The sequence below is a fragment of the Poecilia reticulata genome, chromosome 14, assembly GCF_904066995.2.
Source record: "Poecilia reticulata chromosome 14, P_reticulata-male-v2, whole genome shotgun sequence".
NCBI lineage: Eukaryota > Metazoa > Chordata > Actinopteri > Cyprinodontiformes > Poeciliidae > Poecilia > Poecilia reticulata.
The window spans coordinates 8,168,927-8,191,795 of record NC_088843.1 but is presented as its reverse complement, the minus strand read 5'-3'; the positions used below and the strand labels follow the sequence as shown (position 1 = coordinate 8,191,795).

General features: G+C 36.9%; 1 protein-coding gene across 3 annotated transcripts in view; it reads right to left on the bottom strand.

Moving 5' to 3' along the window:
• Window positions 1-1,228: 1,228 nt before the first annotated feature.
• Window positions 1,229-22,869, bottom strand: part of cadm2a (cell adhesion molecule 2a) — a 224,450-nt gene continuing 202,809 nt past the window's right edge. For all 3 annotated transcript variants that reach the window (XM_008427171.3, XM_008427172.3, XM_081615347.1), the window contains 2 exons: window positions 8,866-8,988; window positions 1,229-7,530 (listed from right to left, as the gene is read on the bottom strand). In XM_008427171.3, the coding sequence (XP_008425393.1) occupies window positions 7,412-7,530; window positions 8,866-8,988 (242 nt within the window). In that variant the 3' untranslated portion in view covers window positions 1,229-7,411. The remainder of the gene's footprint in view (window positions 7,531-8,865; window positions 8,989-22,869) is intronic.

The following is a 22,869-nucleotide window of genomic DNA, read 5'->3' as shown; positions in this document are numbered from 1 at the left end:
TCTCACTCTCTCTGTCTTCATATGCTTATACCTGTTTTTATGTGCTACATCCTTCCCAAAATGTACGCACATTCTTCACTCTTTTCATGCAAGTGAGTGTGAGGATGTAAAGGGTGTGTCCTTTTGCCACTATCAGAGAAAGTCGCCTTGAATCAACAAAGTGAATCTGATCACGAGTAATGGATTTAAAATGTTTACCTCATTGCAACATATTACTCTAAAGGAATGGTGCCAAAATGCAAGTTTAATTTTTACTCTGTTATATCAAGTATTGAATAGAAATGTTCTTTAGAATTAAAGAATCTGTGAATTTGTTCCTTTTTTCAATAGGGCGACGAAAATCAATTAAACTCAATTAAACTTCAGTGATAGTTTAATTTATTGATAGGCATCTATAAATGGTTCTCACACTTTCACACCTAAGGACAATTTAGAGGGACCAATTAACCTGACAGTCATATGTTTTTTGTGGTTTGGGAGGAAGCCGGAGAGAACATGAACTGGAAGAACATACAGAGAAAACCTGGGGGATTCGAACCTGGGACCTTCTTGCAGCAAGGACCTTCTTGCAGCAAGGACCTTCTTGCTGCAAGGCAACAGTGCTGCCTAATTTTATATAGTTTGGTTTGTATGTAATTGTAAGTGAAAACAGCTGTACGCTTATGTTCACTGTTAATCTAACAGAGCCCATAATGAATGTTTTCAGCCTCACTGACTCGTTCTTTTCCTGTACACATTTAATTTCCTGAGATTGTTTAAGTGCCTTTATATTCTGCTTGTTTCAGGTACAGCTGTTTTCACAGGAGTACTATTGTGTAGACAGTCAGCAAATATAGCAAGAGACTCCCAAGTCATCTAAAGACTGCACATGGCAAACTGAGCGCCAACACATCGGGGCCACAGAGCCCAGACATGCAGTTGAAACACAACATGAATTATTCCTCTGAATAAAAAATATGAGCATGCTTCTGTGCATGTGTTGGTGTTTTTGCTGGAATGTTACTGGGGATAGTGTGTGTGTGTGTGAGTGTGTGTGCATGCATGCAGGACTCCTCATGAGGACAATTTAAATGTTTCCAAAGTATAAATAGCTGCAGTGCATCAGCAGAGCTTCTTTCCCTTATCAATAAAACCTACAAGAGCTTTAAGCGGTAAATTGTGACTTTAACAAAAGTTATCAAAAAGACTAATGAAAACGTTTTTAATGACAGCAAGGTGACAGGATTACTGAAGAATCACTGAATAATTTTATTAACATCGTGGTAATCTTAAACAAATACATGGTGTCAGCATACAGGGACGAGTAGAGTGATAAGTGCTCACATGTCCCCATTTTAAAACAGGAAATCACCAACAAAAAAAAAAAAAAGAAAAGGAAGGAAATCCTAAATGAAATATATTCCTGAGATGCAAAAGAAACAAAACTGATAAAAATAATAACAGCGCATCACTACATGCGATTATGTCACACGTGATCAATGCGGCAATATAGAAACTGGGCTGATTGATGTCTGCATTGATATTTCAGGAGGAACAAAGAGCTGGATTGAAGGTAAACTGTACAGCAAAGGCATGTGGAGAGAAAGCCAGGGCACGGAAACTGTGTCAAAACAAAATCCTGAATTATTTAAAACCAAAGTCAAAAAAGCCGATTCTAAGCCAGAAGAGATATCATTTTCACATCAACCTTTAGTGACTTGATAACATTTTTCATTAATATGAACATTCAATATGCTTCTTGAGAGTCAAATCTACATAATGGTGGGGACTTTGAGAAAGAGAATGTGATTTGCTCCAGTAACAATGCAACATTTTTAAAGGGATAGTTCAGATTTCCTTATGTGTCATTCTGTGAAATTATTATTAGTGTTAGTTCCCCAACCTGCAGCAGACAGACGTCTGTCTTGTGGTGTTCTGCTATAAGTTAAAATTAAAACTTAACATTTTAAGATTAGATTAATTAGACCTGATTAGACCAATTTATAAGACCTCACACTGAAGATGCACCATTATTTTAGCAATTAGTAATGATTACACTAATATAACGTCAGTGTCGCAACAGGAAAGCTGTTTGGCTGATAAAATGGAGACAATACTGTGAAATTGCATCTAATTAGTATCCACTGATAAAGGACTGTATCTTACTAACATGAAAAAAATATATTTTGGGTGATCTTAAATAGCTAAAACATACTGTGTGACTAAATGTTGTCCTTCCATTGCTCTGAAAACTTGTTTGCCAACGACATCAATCTGGTACAGGTATGGGAGCTATTACTGATAGTAACATCCACAAACATCTCTTCAAAAAAGCCAAATTACCCTTTAAAAACACATTAGCTTTCATCCAATGCATAAAAGAAGCAGGTAGGCAGGAAGCGGATACAGATAAATAATAAAGAGCTAGCTCATTTATCATAATGTCCAGTTTTGCAGATAGAATTTTCTTTACAAAACACAATTCTGCATCTGCTCTTTAATAGAGAGCAACTTGTCCTTTTTCCTGTGTATTTTACAAGCCCACACAGAAACAGGCAAACATTATTCTGCTCCAGGTTTGATTATTTGACAGACAATTCTCAACTGGTGGATAAAATAATGCTGGGATAACTCATCTAATTCTTTAACTTCAGGCAAACAGCTGTTTTGTACCTGGCTGTAAACCTGTGCAGGCTATAGACAACATGACCTGTAGCAAAACAGGTAAAAAGGGTGTTTTTTTGCAAATTTGCACTGGTGTGTAGACGTCCCAGCCAACGTGAAAATTGGTCATAAAATTGCGAGCAATTTCCTGCCAAAATTGCAGCCAGGATTGTGCTGCTTAATCTGCATAAATGCACAACCTCACCCGCACCTTCAGCGAAAGAAAACGGGGTAGCTATATAAACCAGGAAATTAGAGAACCAAAAATGACAGAAATAGCCTGCCGCTTAAAGAACATGGCATTGCAGTCGTACAAGTTTGTGATTTTAATAATGGAGTTTAAAGTCCATAATCTTGCTTATCAAACCGACATAAAATGGGTAATTAGTTGTTTTAAAGCTTAGTTTCTTCAACTAACATTAAACATGAAAAAAAGAAGAAGAAATTAAAAAAGGACCAGCTACAATTGGATCTGTATAATAAAGGAGTGAATGGTGGCAAGAGTGAAGCTGTTAGAAAAAAAACCATCAAAACAAAATTGAACAAGATTTAAGTTTGGTCTATTGATTATAAAAAGCCATTGCAATAAATCAACTCAGTACTTTCATTTCAAACCAAATATTTACAGTTGGTTCCTAAAGAAAAGAAAAAAACACACACACACATTTTAACATTTACTAAGAAATATCCATCAAATTGTAACGGCCAGAGTGCATAATTCAGTAAATGGCACCTTTTCTTTTCCAATGCCAACACCAACTCATCACTGCAGACCTTTTGTTAAATATCATGTCCTAACTTGTCTCATTTCTAAGATGGGCACACAGATGGAATGCAACAGAAAATGTGAGCTTTATATCTAAATGATTTCTTCTGCAAAAAAGTGACAGATAACCGTAAGAGCTTTTTAAAACAAAGTTAAATCTGTTAACAGCGTGGTGAAGGTTGAAGTGCACAAACGTGTGAAACAACGACATTGTGGTAATTAACAATACCTAAAAAAATATTTATCCCTACATACACTTTGACAAGAAAAAAAATATGCTGATATTGATCTAAGGATTTCTAACATGTGATTCTCTCCAGTTACGAAGTCCAACATTGCCATACAGAGTAAGACAGTTTGCTATTCAACCATATTTGCATAAAGTTGTAAACTGGCCACAAAACTGGAGACAGCAGGGCCTACTTTTTTATTGCCCTTGGTAATAATTTGTTTCATCCAAGTAGATTACTGCTGTTGGTTTTTATCACACTTTTACAGGAGACTAAGTCAGCCAAATTCCTTTAAATCAATACAAAAACAGAATTGATGGATGAAAAGAAAAAGTATCCCCATAACATTATACCAGTAGCAGTCGGAACTGTTGATGCAAGTTAGGTCTATGGTTTTCATGTTGTTTGATGCAATTCTGCTCCTACCATCTCAATACTGCAATTGAAATTGAGATTCACTGGACCAGGCAATCCAATCTCCCATTGTCCAATTTTGGTGAAGCTGTGATTTCTAGCCTCAGTTTTGAGCTCTTAGCTGACAGGAGTGGAACCCAATGTGGGATTCTGCTGCTGTAGCCCATCTGTTCAAAGTTTGAAGCTCAACATGTTGAGTGTTCAGAGATATTATTCTGCATTCCTGGTTATTATTATTATTCTACTATCTCAAATTAGTCTGTCCATTCATTTCCAAGCATTGATATCAACGAGATGTTTCTTTCCACACAAATTATACTATTTGCAAATCATTTTCAAAATATTCAGCAAGTTGAGCATGACAATCTCTGTACATCAACAATTTCTAAAATACTTAGACCGGCCTATCTGACACCAGCAACCATCCCACGTTCAAACTAATTAAAATGTTCTTGCTCATTCTGATGCTAGGTTTGAACTTCAGAAAGACGTCTTCACAACGTAAAGACATCTAAGTGTTTAGAAGTTTTGCCATGTGATATATGTGAATATGCGGTATTTGTGTTAACTGAATAAACAAGTATACCTAATAAAGTGGTCAGTGAGTGTCAAATGAGTATCGTTATTTTTTTGCCACCAACATAAAGGTAACATTTTAGCTGATTCCTCTTGAAATATGTTGTAGTTTTCATTTTGGGCAATGGGTATATAAGCAATTATACATTTTCTTTTGTTACGTATAAATAGCCTTTTTAACATCAATTTGTGCCAACATTTATATGACTTATCATTAAACTTGATTGTTATTGTAATATTTTATTCTTCAGACCTGCAGTACCAAAACAATGTACTTCTGTAGTGATTCTCTGGTCAATAACTTTAGTTTAAATAAATTAAAAGTAAAAAAGAAAGAATAAAAATCATGCTAATGTGTAGTACCAAAGTGTTGTTCTTACACATTATGTACATGCTTTGCACAAAAACAAAACAGAATTTTTAAAAAGTCTTATAAATGAAAGTAATAGTGGCAAATATACATTTGAAGGAATACAGGAGTCCAGAATTTAACAGCAATTTTTTTTTTTTTACAGTCAACCACATTTTAGCAGACACAATATATAACAGGGAGTGGGATACAGTTTAAACCAACAATATTTGAGTTTTTTAATATAAAAAAATTACTTAGCTTACATTTTCAAAAAGATGCACTTTCATCTTTCCATTACCTTTTTGATTAAAAGAACCGTTCCCAAGGCAATTTAGTTGTTGGCAAAGGAACACAGTAACTCATTCTGTCAAATTTTGTGCTTTTCTGTTTGCCTCCAGTTTTTACATTTTGGAAATGGGACCCAAGCAGATTATTAGCCAGCACTCTTAACATTTCTCTCCAATTTCATTTTTTTTACTTTAAGACCTCATGAAATGGAACTGTGACTGACTAAATGGGAAATAAAAAGACTGACTAAGTTTGCTCTTCAAAAACTAGTGAAACATAACTTGTACAGTGGCAGTCCAAGCTTCATTATCAGTTACCTACTAAGAACTGATAATGTTCTTCAGTTTTCCACGAGGCTAAATTTCAAGAATATGAGCAAGGTAAAAAAACGCTTGTTTTAGAGGATGAGCTATAAGTCCAGCTGACCTCACTGACAGAGCGCGGACACAAGTAATGGGCGTGCATTACTGCTTTTTCCTGCAAATCGTCGTCTCCTATATTACAGGATTTATTATTTACAAGTGAAAGGCTGCTGTCTTTTTGTTTTTGATCAACTTTATGGTACAATCTTTGAATCCAATGGGACGAACTAGCAAACACTAGTTTTATATTATATATTATATTATATTATATTATATCTTTTAACTAAAAAAGACAACGTGTTGGATCACCAAAACCTCTACCCTGATTATGTGAATATTTGAATTGAAACCTAAGGATTAAAGGTGGACACTACAACTGATTTACAGCCAGTGCTGCAGCTGTTTACGACGAAAACCAATGGAGAGACGTCCATTAGCGTATCCCACATAGTCAAAATATGTTGTTATCCTTTCTGCCTGTACCTCAAACTATCGATGCCCCAATACCTCAAACTATAGATTTGAGGTGATATCCTTTTTAGATGGCTAAAAAGGATAACACCAAGACACACTGCTATGGTTTTATTTTGCTATTACAGAAACCTTAAATTGTTCACTGTATATTTCATGAGGCCTTTAAGCTGCAAAATGACTTTATTATGATATGAACAGAAAGTAAATTATTAAAATGTGAAAAGTTAAAAGAATTTCAATACAATTTTTACAGATTTTGAGACGTGGAGATTTCTTTCTGTACATCTGAACCATTAATGTAAAACACAGACTACTGTAAGATGTCCAGATAGGGTTTAAAATGTTTCACTAAACTGCTGTCTGCATGGTGCAGGGATGTACAGAGTAAAGTACATAGGGACAGCAGATTTAGCATAAAGCCTCATCTACTCTTTCAAATATTTTTGGTGGGTCTTTGCTCTAAACAACACCGCACTAACCCTTATTACTCCTACCCTAATAGTGAAAATCATATTATACACTTATCTGACGGACCTTGCTACAGTGTTACACAAAACCTTCGTCTTATCTTACAAGGGTCCACTGCTTAATTACAAGTTTATTCAGAGGGGATGGGGAGGTCGGGCGCAGTGGTTCATCTAAAAGTACCATATTCAGTGTGATAGACACGGATAAGGCGTAAACAGCACAGATCATTCAAATAAAAAAGGACGCAATGTATAATTAAAAGCTGTGAGCTAAGCATTGAAATGAGCTACATATAGCATTTACATTGCTACTGACAGGCGACACATGAAGGCATTGAAAGAAGTTCGATGGCGTCTGTATTTTTAGGCACCTTGTTGACGTGAGATATGTGAGGGGGGCATGAGATACAACGTGTGGCAGCGTGTCTGCTTGGTGGGAAACACGAAAGAGGGTGAACAAGAGGTCATGTAAGAAGCAGCCATGGCAGAGATATAGATTTCCAGGAGTTCGTGTCACTAGACGAGCAAAAAACGTGAGAATGGGTAGAGCTTCAGGAGCAGCATCAAACTGCATGTGGAAGATAAAAAAATATCTCCCAAAAAGGACAGAAAAAAAACAACAAGAAAAAAAAACAGTAAAATGTAATACGGGAAAATGCTGAACCATAGGACATAATAATAATAAAAAGCTCGGGGAACATCTCTGCCTGCGGGCTGTGTTGACTCAAAGGGGGCAGTGGCCACAGGTGAAGACGAAAGTGGGGGACAGAGAGAGAGAGACTATAAGAAATAGAGGGACTGAAAGAAAAGGTAGAGAGCAGCACAGCTCCCTATGCAGTCTAAATGAAGTATTCCTTCTTTTCTTCTGCGTGTGCGTGGTTGCCTTCAGCGTTGATGATGGCTGTGTCGGCATCGGGCGCGTCGTCCGCTCCTTTGGCTTCGTTCGTCAAGTATGTTCCTGCAGAAGACGGGGGGGGGGATAAAACAAACCCATCTCAAGGAAAACAAATACTGAGCAGCCCTGCATGGCGTTGGCTGCCTGGGGCAGACAGCACATCTGAAGACAACATCAGTGATGCTACATTATTCATAGACAGAGTGATGAGAAGCTGGGATAGTGTGGTAAATGTGAGTAAAGCCCTCTGCAGACACAACCCAAAAGCATCAACAAACAGGCAGGCCATTTTCAGACTGACAAGACTTAAAATACAGCGATGCTGTGCTCAGGGCCAAATGTTTTAGCATTGCTGCTGAATTCTGACCATCACCTTTAAATTTTAGATAAGCACTCTCCCTGTGATTTCTTTTAACCGAGTTTGAGCATGTGCTCAAATGAAATTCTTTTTAGAGGAAGTTGCAAAAATATGTTATTATTTGCATTTGCTGCAATAAAAAATGGACTTAGTTGAAAAAAAAATCTATGCTACTCTTAAAATTATTACAGTAAAACTCATCAATGCAATATAAAAGTAGTAATTGACTTATTTGTTATGCATTATGTTTAATTGTTGGTTCAATTTCGGATTAATATAATTTATGTACCTAATGTACATTTACATTAGTAAATGTACTAATGTTCACTATTTACTAATTTGGTAATCTTTGAAGAATGCTGGTTGTTCTGAAATACATTTATCTGGATCAGTGGTGGCAACTGTGGTAGGAATCTGTCTAATAACTGGAGGGTTGCCAGTTCAAACCCCCACTTTCTCTGTTTCAGTCATTGTGTCCTTTGACAAGACACTTCAACCACCTAACTTGCTGGTGGTGGTCAGAGGGCCTGGTGGCAGCTCGTCTCTGTCAGACTGCCCCAGGGCAGCTGTGGCTACAGTGTAGTAGCTTGCCACCATCTGTGTGTGAATGTGTGTGTGCGTGCGTGAATGACTCAATGTAGTTTAAAGTGCTTTGCGGTCCTCTGGACTTTACTAACCATTTAGGAGTTTCCGATAGGATGGACTACATACAAATCCAAGTCACACTTTTAAGATTTTTAATTTTTAAAAAGTTTTGAAAACCCATATATCGTTTTACGTCCATTTCAATATTTTATCTTTTGCATAAAATCCCAATTAAATATAAAACTTTGGGCATTCAATTACGAGGCGACTAAGTGTAGAAACATTCAGCTCAAATCAAAGTCATTTACATAACATTTCCCAAGTGTGCAAAACGCATTCTATCCTAATCCAGCGGTAACTTTGAAAAGAAAGAAAAGCCGCAGTCTAACATTTGACAAGTAGAGCATGCTCCACTGATTCAATGGGCCTTGAGGTCTGGCCCATTGTGGTTTTACCTTTATGCCTGGCCAGGTATCTTCCCAGAACAATGATTAAACACAAGGTGACAAAGACCACTACAGCCACCACTCCTCCAATCAAGGCATGGTCGGTGCCATGCTGCCCCAGCGCATTGGGATCTGAGGAGACAGGGGAGAAAGAAACAAAGAGAGACAATCAAAGTGTTGGTTAGTGAGGTGAAGGAGTGAGCACAGGGGAACAACAAAAGACAGACAACACAAACCAGAGAGCAAAGAGAAGAAAGAAGATTATTTCCAGTTTGTTCCTGCTTTAACGGTTGTTCTTAGCTGCTGTCATTCCTTCCCTCTTACACTTCATGCATTCAGAGCAGAGAGCCTGTGAAAACTCTCTGAGAATATTAAAACGGAGAAGACGAGAGATGGACATCACACTGACACAAGAAGAATAGGACTGCGATGACAGTCATCTGGCAAAATGAATAAAAAAAAGAGAATGTATAAGGGACTTGGTTTAAAGATGTAAATTATTTAGCACCTCCCCTACTGAGTTGCAGAGGTACTCAGCATGCAAATCAGGGCAACAGCAGAGAAAAAAAAAATGTTATACAGTAAATAAATCATTACACACAAAAAGTAGGGAGGATCAATCTTTTTTTCAGTTCTTGGAGAGAGGGAATTAATGTTAGGGAAAAGAATTAGATGTCAGAGAGTTGCTACAGGTCCCCAGCTGCTGGAAAGTAGCAGAATGATAGAAAAAAAATTACATTTATGAAAAAAAGAGAATAATCTTTCCGCTTTGCTCAGTGCAAAAACCCATCCATTCATCCATTTTTTTTACACCCTTGTCCCTTAGTGGGGTCGGGAGGGTTGCTGGTGCCTATCTCCAGCTACCGTTCCGGGCGAGAGGCGGGGTCACCCTGGACAGGTCGCCAGTCTGTTGCAGGACAACAGACTGGCATGGTGTGTGTGTGCAACCATGCACACACACACTCACACCTAGGGGAGAGGTCAATTAACCTGACAGTCATGTTTTTGGACTGTGGGAGGAAACTAGAGTACCCGGAGAAAACCCACGCATGCACAGGGATGCATGCGTGGGTACATGCCGTGTATGTATTTTTTTTTTCTGTTTCTTAACCCTTGTGCGTGAGGACTGAGGCAAATGTAGAGGACTATGGCAAATGATACAAATTTTACGTGTGTGGGGTCAGTTGGACCCCATTTCTGGACAAAAGGGTTAACAAGAGTTACTCACGTTATCATGTCTGGCTGCTTTCACACAAAATCTAGTTTCTTCCATCCCGTTATAAGCCTGGATCTGGGACAGACCCACTGTGGATGTGGAGAAGCAGAAGACACAACTCGGAGCTTTCAGCCTCTGAACTCAGGATTTTGTTTTTCGGTCATGATCCAAACATAATGACCATAGATGAATGTATAAATGTTGACAGTCTGCTACATTGAAAGGTTTCCTATCATCTTAGCTCAGCTCTTTCTTCATTAATACAGACTGGAGCAGTCTTTGGATTACTACAGAAGAAGTCCCAACCTGTCTATACATCTCCTGAGACATCCTAAAATCACCCAGGAACAAGACTTATACTGTCCCATGATCCTGAAGGAGCACTTAAAAGTACTTAAGTATCAATACTGGATTTAGAGGAGCAGGCTCTCATCCCTGGCAATGTCGCACTTGCAAAAAAGCTAGACTCGTAGGTACACAGACATGACTCGGACGGTCAAGACAAAAACCCCACCGCTCCTCCTGAATGTGAAATTTTGACAGTCTGCTGGGGCTGCAGTCTAACATCCAAGAGCATGTTTTTCCAGGAAGGAAAACTGATCCATTGAGGGATGAGACACACTTTTCTGTCACATTTCTAAACAAAAAAAAAAAAAGTTTTTTAAGGCATTAAATTTGACACTAACATCTCTTCTTTCTAAACCTTTGGGAAAAACAAAAACGTGAAAGCTGTTCTGTGGTGAGACTGTATTATTTGTTTTGATCCATAACACCTAAAAGATTACAGCGACATTCACTAAGCTGATCTTTGCAGGAGTAATGGCATCCTTTAAACACCCCCAAGATTTTGCATGGGTTCCAGAAAGTACATGATACTTTCTGGCAGCTAAAACGTGGCATTGCCTGACCAGAAAATAGTAGCTACAGAGAGAGGACTTATCCATACAGCACACGTCGTATGTTGACTATTTCTCTTCAGTATTCCACTTTTCATTCTGTCTGCCCATGAGGCCAAATTGAACAGCTGGCTTGCTCTCGCTTCATAAGTCTCCACGGTCTGAGTGACCAGGCCGTCACACTTCGCCGCCTCCGAGTGGACAAACACAAAGTCATACAGACCGACACACACGCTCATAGACACGGACGTGAGCAGCATAGCTTCACTGTGCTGCGGTTCTTCTTGGTTGGTGGAGCAGAGAGTGGAGGAATTTTCCCCTGGCAGGACCCAGCAGGACGAGGACAGAGGCGTTTAGTTACACACACAGTTTTGTCTTTTATTCTCTTTCTGTCAGGCTCCTCCCTGTATATGTGTGTATTTTTAACCATAAAACACACACACTCCCTTGACTGCTGATCCTCTGGCTGACTGTTAGATCCCCAGATATTCTTTTAGAAGTGAAAGGCTTTTGTTTTTTTACATTAGATTGCCTGATCACTGTATGTAATGCAAGTGATGCTTTGATTATTTACAAAATTATAGGAATATTACACTTGATTTTTTATTGTTGTTGTAAATGTGGTGTATTCCACATACGTTCTCATCCGCATACAAATCAGTGGTTGTGCATTCTCATGGGCTTGAAGCTCTGCCAAATGAATCACATTCATAAATTTCTTGGAGATTTTTTGAAGAGTTCTTCACAAATGTGAATAAGTTGTGTAAAAACTTCAGCAGCTCCGCAGGAGGTAGCTCTGTCTGATAAAACGCTTTAAGGGATAGCACTTGAATAAGTTTCAACTTTAGCAGAAGGCAAGAAACTTGGGGAAAAAAAGATGATGAAATATGGGAAACAAGTGAGCAGCTTTCTCCTTTGGAGGCCCAGTCTCAATCAGAATGTGACCTACTAATGTATCGTCGGGTTCATTTCACATAAAACTGAGTTGTTTCAGTACCTCTCGAAAAACTCCACAGCATAGTCTTGAGATTATTGAACTGCACAATGAAGCACTCTCACCACTGCATCGCACTATTTAAGACGGCATTGAATTTTATTTTTTGCAAGTTATAGATTTAAAATTGTAAAATGGTGATTATTAAAACCACATGATCAGTAGTATAATGATGGTCAGAGTTAGGATTAAACCACATTTTCCTTACTTCTGTTTTCGTTTCCAGCATTAAAATGACCCCACCACCTCAGCTTAGTCGCAATGATACATGTCCATCCAACTTGCCAAATGCATAATTGGCAAGCAGGATTTACTGCAAGACCCCTTAAAATGACCTTTGTGGTTGCACTGAAATTCTGATGGTAACTGTGATATGGAATAAAATGCAGTTGAAATATTTGACCTACCAACACTAAACAAACCGGAAGAGAGAGCGAAAACTGACTCATAACTCAAAACCAAGTCAAGAAATACTCATATTTTGTGGGAGTGTAAATCACCTCTTTTCAGATATACTTCAACAAATCTTTAAAAAAAAGGTTGTGTTAATAAAAAAGTTTGAATTTGCAAGGACGCAAGTGTTGACAGCTGAATTTTAATAAGACTGACCATATTTATTTTTTATTGTCATGTTTTTAACTTCTTTGCTTTATGTACAATTTAGCATAGGCTGTCAATATCATGTTTTATTATTTTACATTAATGTTGGGGCTGGGGGTTGCTTACAGCCCAGGTAATATCTGGTAAGCTTCATAGCACTGAACTGCATTACATACATCACGGTAAAACATTAGCATCTGGGTATAATTTATAACTTTTACAGAATCCAACAAGCAATTGTTTCTCAATAACCACGGGTCCACATCCTCTGTACGAAGCAAAACACAGAACAAGGAGCTGCTTTTTACCAGGCTAATGTTATGACTGGTTTGAATTTGGGGAAACACACAAAAACGCTGCTAAACAAGCACTGGTTCTGGAACTGTGTCTTTATTCAGTTTGGAAGCCAAAACTGATGGACGAGAGGACAAAGCATTCTTTATTTGAGCCAAGAAGAAGGAGGACAGAAGGGATCTTGCATACACAGTTATACATTTTGCAGGCCCACAAAGACATTATTATTTAATAAGGGCATATACATCCTTCTCTGTATGATTTAATATGAGTGTGGCAGAGCAAACTCTGCTTGTAATATTTATAGAGCCCTCCTTGTCGCATAGCTGTGCGAGTCTGGATTGTTTAATAAATTAAAAGGGTTAAAGTTTTATATAAACCACTGCTGGGTCAAACGGGACCAAATGTGTTCCTGTTAAATCATCACAATAATTCTTCACATTCTCAGAAGAAAATGCTAAACTGCTTTAGTGTGTTTAAGAAAAGTGTTGGCTTGAACTTGAGTTGAGATTTTACAATGTGATTAATATTTAATATTATTTGCTCATTTTAAAGTAATAAAAAATGAATCTATCCACCAGGTAGTCAGCTATTTATTTTCTTTTTTAAATGTATTGTTGATTAAAACATTATCCACACAGGACTTTCTCAATGGGGGAACCTGACCTGAGGGGGTTTAGTGTATTTTCTGGGCAGTGTGTGACTGTTCAAACCTCATGGTAGAACATTTTTGGAATTTTGCAAAGAATACAATTTTTTTCTTCAAATTATTAAGACCATTGCAGCAATGCTTACAATAAAGGTGACCTATAACCACTTTTATAATAATGCATATTTATATCAGATTATATTTCAAACTGTAGGAAGCTAAAGCTTTAGTAGAGAAAAAAAACAACACTGAAATCAAAATTACAGTAGATGCCCAATTTCCTACAGTTGGTCTCAAAGTCATGTTCATCAAAGATCTCTTTAATGTATTTTGGTGCTGTGCCATTCAATGATTTATAAACTGACAGAAGTATTTTAAAGTCTATTTTATGAGCTACAGGGAGCCAGTGGAAGGACCTCAGAGCTGGGGTGATGTGCTCCATCTCCCTGGTTTTAGTGCAGCAGTATCCTGGATCAGCTGCAGCTGTGCGATTGCCTTGTTATTCAGTCATGTGAACACACTATCACAGTAATAAATGTGACTAAAGACAAATGCATACACCTAAAGCATCAGGGAGTTCTTCTTAAATGACCAGGATACTCAAAATCAAACATGTCTTCATCTTAAACATTCTTAAACACCAAACACTTCTTTCAGTAGGAGCCTTCCATACATCACAGGAGATGTTTGCCATTGAGTAAAGTCACTAGATCTCATGTGCCTTGAATGACTCCAACCTCTCTTTCATCTGCGCTCATCTTTTATATGAACAGTAGGGAGTTATCAGACACTGCACTCATTAATCCATCATATTAGTATGTTTTACACAAAGCACATCTTTGTCACTTCATCTGTCTTCAGATCATTGGCTTTACATTTATTTAATATTAAAACTCCTTCCCTGCAGGGACCCTTTCTTATCTCTGGTGATGCTTTTTTACATTCTCCATTTTAGATGTAGCTCTATGAAGGAATGACTTTTGGTTGCTCCCATCAATAAAGCAGCACTTGTGCCCTTGTGTCTATGGTGTGGGTCAGTCATGTTTAAAGGTGTCTTTTAACAGGATGTTATAAATTTGCTGTGGGGGAACTGTGATTGTTTCCTTCCTCTGAATATGTGAAAAAGAAAAAAAGAAATCTTAATCTTTTCTGTAAATATGAAACCCTTGATGTTTTTATGAGATGATCAAAGAGATTGCTGGAAATCCTTAGGAAAAAAAAAAAAGATCTGAGGAGGAATAAACCAGAACTTCACTGTGAAACACCTACGGCAACCCCAAAATGTTTGATGATTGTTGAAAAATAAAATGTTTTTGTATTTATCTGCATGCTGTTTGACGCAGTAGCTTTGAAACTTTCAAACAAATACTTGATCTTGCAAATAAGATAATAATAAGTATATATTCTGCTATGACTTATTTTTTTAGGAAGCTGCAATAGCTCTAATAAATCTGTAGCATCAGCAGCTTCTGCATCTAAAGTATCACTGAATCGTTTTTTTTTTTTTCTTTCAGTTATTCAGTTTAAAAGTGAAACTTGTCAATACCCAGACTGGTACATATCAATGATTAATTTCCGTTTATTCTGATTATGGATTTCTTTATACCCCAGTCAGTGGACTACGTTATATAATGCCAGTAACTCCACCAAAAACAATGCAATTTTCCTATGAAGCTAAAACTTATGTGGGCTCAGGAATGGTGCAGTATGTGTTGGAACATGACAAAAACGTCTGTATATTATTAGTATTATTAACTACAGAATGCCCAAACAGTGATGTTTTCTTTTACTGTAAGGTTGTGTGAAGTATTTATGAGCAGTCAGTGCTGTGTCTGCTATCAGAGCACTTCCATTTTCAAAGGGTGGGACTGAATGGCTTTCCAAGGTAACAGCTACTCAAAAACAGAACAGAGACAGTAAAATAATAAATATTTTACCATCTATCTGTTATAAACCAATAGAAGTCAGAGAACATGTTATGATATTGATTTTCTTTCCCTTAACTTCTTCAGTTAAGCCTCAGACTGGCTTTTGTATTGATGCTATATTTTTTCAACCAGAAGGTGTAACTTGTTTGATCGTCAGAAACTCGCAGCTAAGAATGTGGGATGTCTGCAGCTCCTCTGGAGGGACCTTAGGCTCTCAGCTGTAACTCTGAATAACGTTCACCTGACTTTGTCAATTTATGTGAACTGCTACGTCTTGGCAGTGTTGCAGATTGTACTGTAGCCACAAACATTCTTACTGAAAGCATTTAGCATGCTGTCACCATTAGGCTCCATAATGTATGCTAGTAGCTCATTTAGCTTAATTTAGTTAAATGTCCAGCAAGTTTGTTTAAAATCTAATTGCAGTGTGGTATTACATGCTACATCAGTCAAGTGTTTTTTATCACATTTCTCTGAAAACACACCAAAAATGGAAAATTCCAAAATTTGGGTAGGATATTGTTTTAAGGTCAGTCAACGTTTACCAATGTACCTAGAGATACAAATGTGAAGAAATATGCAACAAATTTAACAGAAAATAAAAGCACAGTCATCGGCTCTTTATAAAAAATATAATTTTTGAGAAGAGGAAATATTAAATGAGTATTTCACAGTTAAATGTGCCACTCATAATTTATTCAGAGATGTTAAAGAGAAAACCAGAACAGACTGCTCTGAAAGGTGCCTTATACTTATTTTGCAGCAGTCTAAAATATTATATTATCATTTACAGAGTAAGGCTGAAAGGGGTGACTAGAGGTCCATGTAAAACACTAAGACATGACTCAGTTTACGGGAGAGAGAGGTGTAAAAGAGACAGCATTTCCAAAACCATGAGTGTTTGTGTGTGTGTGCCCTTGTGCATTATTGCTCTCTGTGTCAGAGTGGATTAATTAGATCCAAAGAACAAATTACCTCAGCTAATCATTCTATAAAGCCCACATTTGGACACTGGATTGAATATTTAACCTCTTCCTCTTTGTTTTCTTATAGGAGAAAAAAGGATTTGTGGTAAGCAGGCTAAGCCCTGCATTATAACTAATGATGGACTTACTAAATCTAAAGAATCTATTAAAACAACTTGATGTCTATGAATACATCATTTCTCAATAAACAGCAATAAAATATAGTAACAGTGCTTTTCCTATTTTTATAACGTTATGGGACTTTTGCTAAAATTATATATGAATTATTCTAGAAATTCTGATGTCTAAGATTTATTCATTGTTACAAAAGTAGTGACATAAATTCAGCCATTTTTAGTTGAAACAATGCATTGTTTCAGCTGACTTTGCACAATGATGGAAGACCAAAGCAAAATATGGGATTCAAATGAACTGATCTTATTAGAAGCAATCCTAAGTAAATGTTCTAATAGTGGATTTTAGTCTAACAGGCTCATAACAGGTGGTTAATTTGCAGAAGAATGGGCTGTGCCACCTAGCCTTCACTCTAATGCTTAACACACCTGAGGCTCTCGCCTCTCAGCATGCCAACTTTCCTTTTGAAAAAGCATTACCTGAAATAGCGACAGTAATGACAGTAACAGAAGTGCTCCTTATGTTTTCACACAATTACTTTCAAACTGCAGACTTTCTCTGTTGTAAACAAAAGAACCGTGAAGGACACTAGTAGAGTGAACGAGCAGGTAAGGGAAGGGAGAGCGCCTAACAACTGCTCTGTGCATTCGGCAGAAACTTCACTTACTCCAAACCTGACTCTGGAATCTTATTGATGATACTTCAGACTACAACCATTTTGTAGTGGAATATTTTTTGTAGTTTTGAAGCTGCAACTTAAACAATTCTTCTGCACCAAACTGGTATAAATACTCTATACCTTTACCAGTCCTTACCTAGTTTGCAGCACTTGGTAACTATGCCATGCATGACTTTACAGAAGATTTATAATGTAGTTTATTTAATAAAATAACAATGTGTACTATAGACTTGTCATAAAGAAAAGAACAGGTATACTAAAATGATTTCTGTTGTAACATGGTGCTGTAGAGAAAATAAAATTAACTTCAACCTTCAAGGAAGGGCAAGGGGTGCCGTAGGGGTGGTGGGGGGATAATATGATGGTAGGAGAAACAGGGTCAGAGCTGCAATAACTTCAGGCTGACTTTATTGCTGCTGCTCTTCAGATATTTCTGTCAAACACTATGCTGCAACTGAAGCAGCTGTATGGTTCACAAAAATAAGAACCCTACAGCTAGTTTTGAACTAGCTGGTTTTGAAGAAATATTTTGTCTTCAATAGTCTCACAGGGAACAACATAAGTCAAGTATGACAAAGAGGTCCATGCAAATGAAATAAGCCGTTGTGTCTTTATGAATCCTCCAAAATGTGTCCTCTGCAACTAAAATTTAATTAAACTAAAGGTTGTGTGTAATTCATAAAACTAGCCTTAGGTTCTAATGATTTTGCCTTTTTCTGTTCAACACTTTACTACAAGTGTTGCTGTAACTCTTTCCAGGAGCAAGCAAAAGTGACAGGTCATCAATAAGCCAGCCAACAATAAGTGAAAGAACCTTTGCATTATGTTTTAATTTCTCCTGTGGTTCGTGGCTTTTATGTCTGAGCTGTGCAGAGCATAGGGAAGAATGAATGGTCAGCACTGTTCAATATTTCACCATTTCACCACTAAACACAACCACTAACCAGCTGCCCCAGATGCTTGCCCTCAAGGAAATATTTCCTTTGCTCATCACACAATCTAACCTTTGTGCTCCATTTTAAAACAGGATCAATAGCAATAGAATAAAGCTGTTAGAAAATCCCTCCAAGGAATGAAAATTGTCCCTTTCCTTATTGAGTTTTCACAAAAGGTTTGTTCTCAATCTTAAAAAGCTTTAAGGTAAATGTGAGGCTAAAGCTATAAAAATATACCCAGGGACACTTCTACATTTTTTTTCATAACACAAGAGTAGATTTATGCTAAAATGCATACAGTTTATTCCTAAATTTGGATAATAATAATAATAAATACATTATTTCATAATTATTTTAGACCCAAGTTCATGTTGTTTTTTTTTTCTTACATTTTGCTCAGTGTTTTGAGGCAGGCCATCTAAGATGAGCAGATTGTAACTTTAAAACCTGCCTTATTTTGAGGTGTTACCATTTAATGGATGCTTTCAGGATAGAATCCCCTGTAAAAGAAAAACTGCTCAGGGGCTAATCTTAACTATTAAACCCTGACTGAACTCTTGGGTTTTATCCTGAATCTAGCTTGAGTGCATACCGTACTCACTTATTTCAACTTCAGTCGAAGAGGAGCTCCTCCCAATGTTTAGTGTTTTTGATTACCCTTAGTAAAAGGCATGATGCTGAATAGATAACTCTGGCAGCCTACGTTTGCATTTCTATATTTTTAGCTTGAGCTCCTCTTGGGGAACAACTACTAGGCTCAGAAAGGAAAACTTACTCTGCAAGGCTTTAGATGTTTTTTGTTTTTTTTTCTCCACAGGCCCAGACATTGGGGCATAAATAATAGCTGCCTTCTCAGTAGTTGGTCCTTTTTCCACAGCAATAAAAGGCTACAGGGACTAAGGTTGGCCACGCGAACGCAGATTATGGGAAGTGAATGGTAAATATTTTAAGCACAAGAGAAACCCTTGTACACGATTCAACCTTTGAGCTTCAAGGTTGAAGCTAATTCACAAGCCACGAAAAAAGCATTTGGTAAATTTCAGAAAACGGCTGGTAGGGAAGAGAATGTGTATCTGTGTCTGTATGTAAGTGTGTGTTTATGGAAGGGAAGGTCTGATTATACTACATGGACCTGATACTTAGAGTAAGAGTTATTGTAGCTATTAAGGCTGGCCAGGCTATTGAAGCAGTGTGAGTCTTGGCCATACCTGCCAGCACCTCATTAATAAAATGAATTACATACTGCAGCTATGCATCAGCCCTTGCAGTATACAGTTCAGATGAAAAGAGGTGTATCTGTCAAACTGTTTACATTAGATTCACTTTAAGGGTCAACAACAATTAGAATTTGTACAATAGGGCAGGATTTTGTAAATGTAGATTTTCCATTGGGGATAATAAATTCAGTGTTTGAAATGTGTGTAGTTTCACTGGAAAGTCTTTGGTCTCCATTAAATGGAACATATTCATTTACAAGTTACACTGATATGCTTACTTTTAGTTTAACTTCCAGTTTGTGCATTTGTTACATTCAGTTTTAAAGATCTTAATAGAAACAGGTAAATTGGACTGTTTATATCTTAAATTGTTTGTTTTATTTGTAAGGGATTATTTCAAAATTCAATTTTCGTAGTGTTTAGGCTTATAGCTCAGAGGTGCAGAACTATGCTAAAGGTTAAATGAGGATGATTAAAAGTGAGATAACCAAAATAGTTCTTTCTGTCTGGTCTGGACTTTAGCTTATGTCTTGCTGTCAGTTCATGTCTCATTATATTCCTGAGTTCTGGAAAGTTCATCTGGTTAGACTTTTGTCTATGAACCTGCATTTGGGTCCTATTATTATTATTATTATTATTTTTTTTACCATCAATGAATTACAATTTCAGTTTTTTAGCTTTCGAGTTTTCTTTTTCTCTAATTAAGTTCAATTTCATTGATTTACATAGTCCCAAACTTAAACAAATGTCTTTCTAAGAGATTTAACATATGCAATTTTCCTAAATGGCCACTGTATATTTGGCATAAAAACACAAATCACCTAATATTTCAATCACAACCTGCAGTAAAACTATAAAGATGCAGGTGAGCACATCTGAAAAATACCTACAAATACTGAAGAATTTTTTTTTAACAATTTTGTACTTTAGAAAATGTTTTTTCTTAATGTTTGAGTATTGGACTACGGCAAAAATATAATGAATACTTGTTTTGGAGCTATTGATGTCCTTCACATTTTCTGATGCAAAAATGCTTCATCCTTTGATTTGGGTCATCTTGTACTTTATGCTGAAAGAGCAAGACTGGCATAAGTAGAGCATTAAAACGAAAATGGGACTCGTAAAAGAGCTTCTCAGAATATGCTAATATTCCACATAAAGCCAGTAGAGTTAAAGCCTTAATGTGTATTTTCTCCGCACAGGCGGTTGACTTTATTAAAAAGACAAAACATCATGGGGGTTTGTATCGCTCCTCAGATGTTTGGTTTCATCCCAAGGCTGTGAAAATAAGTGGTAATAAATCAAGTAGACACATGAAGACAGATAGGACGGTATCCTGTGACTGAGAATGCCGTATAGAATTCCGATATGTAGATTCCCATAAGATACAACTGAAAAGCTCGACATTCCTTGTGTCCCTGAACTACCTAAACAGACATCAGAAAAGAAACCAAAGAACACCAGTGATGAACATCCAATGTTGTGCTGGAAGCCAGTTATCAAACAAGATCTTCAGAGAGATGAAGGGTAGGCAGAGGAGAGAACAGGGAAAGATGCAACAAAGGAAAATGTAGAGAAAATGTGGAGGGGGACTCAAGTGTCCTGTGAGGCTTACAAGATGGTAATTTACAGAAAGGATGAGTGATAAAGTAAAATTATTCTGCAATTGTGGATCTGGAACAGTAAAAGTAAGGGTAGACTAATAGGGAAAAACCCCCATCTGCAATAAAACGTTCAGTTTAGGAATACAGAAAAAGTAAAATTCAATTAAATGTCTAGAGAAAAAAGCTAAACGTACATGATAAAAATACCTAGTGTAAAAATGTGTTTACATTTCCAGTGAAACTCATTTAAAAAACCCTTAAAAACCACAGGTAAGATAAAATTAGTTGAATTATTGTAATTATACCTCTGTTGCAGCTTTCTGTTCATGTCAACACTTGGTTAAGGCATTTGGCTAAAGAAGTGATATTCTCACAGCAGTTTTCAATTTCCTTTCTTGTTTTTTGCTTAATACAATTTACGTGGGTTGCAGCAATGCCAAAACTTCTCAATTCCCAGCAATGTCTTCCAGCTCCTCATAGGGAATACATTACAGGGCTTCCAGTAAGAATTTTGCTTTGGTACCCAAAATAACGTTTCTGGCTCTTTTAAATTTAGAACAGTTTTTAGTACTGTTTAAATAATTTTAGTAATAATGGTTTTAAGTTCTAAAAAAAGAGTAACCATGTCAAATGGATGATGAAAGACTTCAGTCATATTAAACCAATCAGAATGTACAATAAAACATTTCATTGATCTGATGTAATATTCTAATTTTAAACTGCTTTTTTATTGGTTTTAAGCCTTAAAAGTATGTCAATGTGCAATTATATTACAAAGTGTGTCTAGCTTCCCTAGACTCAATGTATTTTGAATATGACAATATATAACAATAAAGGCAAAAGAAAATATCTTATACCTTGTGTAGTAAATATTGACAGAAAAGACAACTGTCTTTCTGTTTCTCAAGAGCAAGAACAGAAACCAAAAGACACAAATGGGTTAACCACAGAACCCTGGCAGATATTTAGGCTGCAATTCAAATGTAAACTGTACCTCACACATTATCAAAAGGAATCCTGGGACTTTATTTAGCAATGAGGGGGAAGGAGCTGGAGAAGCAGAAGAAATTGCAAGCAATGCGTCATAGAGTTTATAATATCATTATACAATAATTGTCACACAAGGTTCCATATGGTTGATGTGATCAGCTCACAGATATCACTGAATACTACATACATTTTGGATTGTGTGCATATGATTGATGCTAATTGTTCTTCCCGAGATATACACAACGCCATGCAAGATTACAATTACTGTGCAGGAAGGTGCTGTTCTGTGATTTGTACACAGACTCCTGTAGTTGGCATCCACTGATGGTACTGATAAAATAATTAAAGTTCTAAAGGTGTTTCCATTACAAAGAGGATTAAACATATGACGCAGGCGCAGAAGCTATATTTATAGAGAAATTAAACAGATTTTGAGGGAATATTGAAAATCAAAGATATTGCCAATGATGTTAGGATTGTGGAAGGACGGCTGAGAAAGCAGCTGTGAAGGCAAATACTATGATTGCAACATAACAATGATTGTCCTTTTTCTGGGATTCATTTCTTCAGATTTGCCCTGATGACCTCAAATGACCACAAAGGTCATGGATACTGTCTGAATCTGGTGTGAAGCAGGATTTAGAACCTCTTGATTTTCCAGAAAGAAACAATAGTATTCCACACAATCTCACTTAAACTCTTGTTGTTTTGATGCTTCAGGGTCCAGGAAGCACATCAGAGTGTGAAATACCAAATGGAAAGTCAATGTATGTGGTGGATTTTATGTTCTTGTATCACTGTTGGAAAAAAACAAAACAACAAAAACCTCACAACTTCTTTTAAACTCTAGAAGATTAAACATGTCATAGGATTAAGGCAACAACTTGAACAGAAAAGGAAAAGATGCAAGT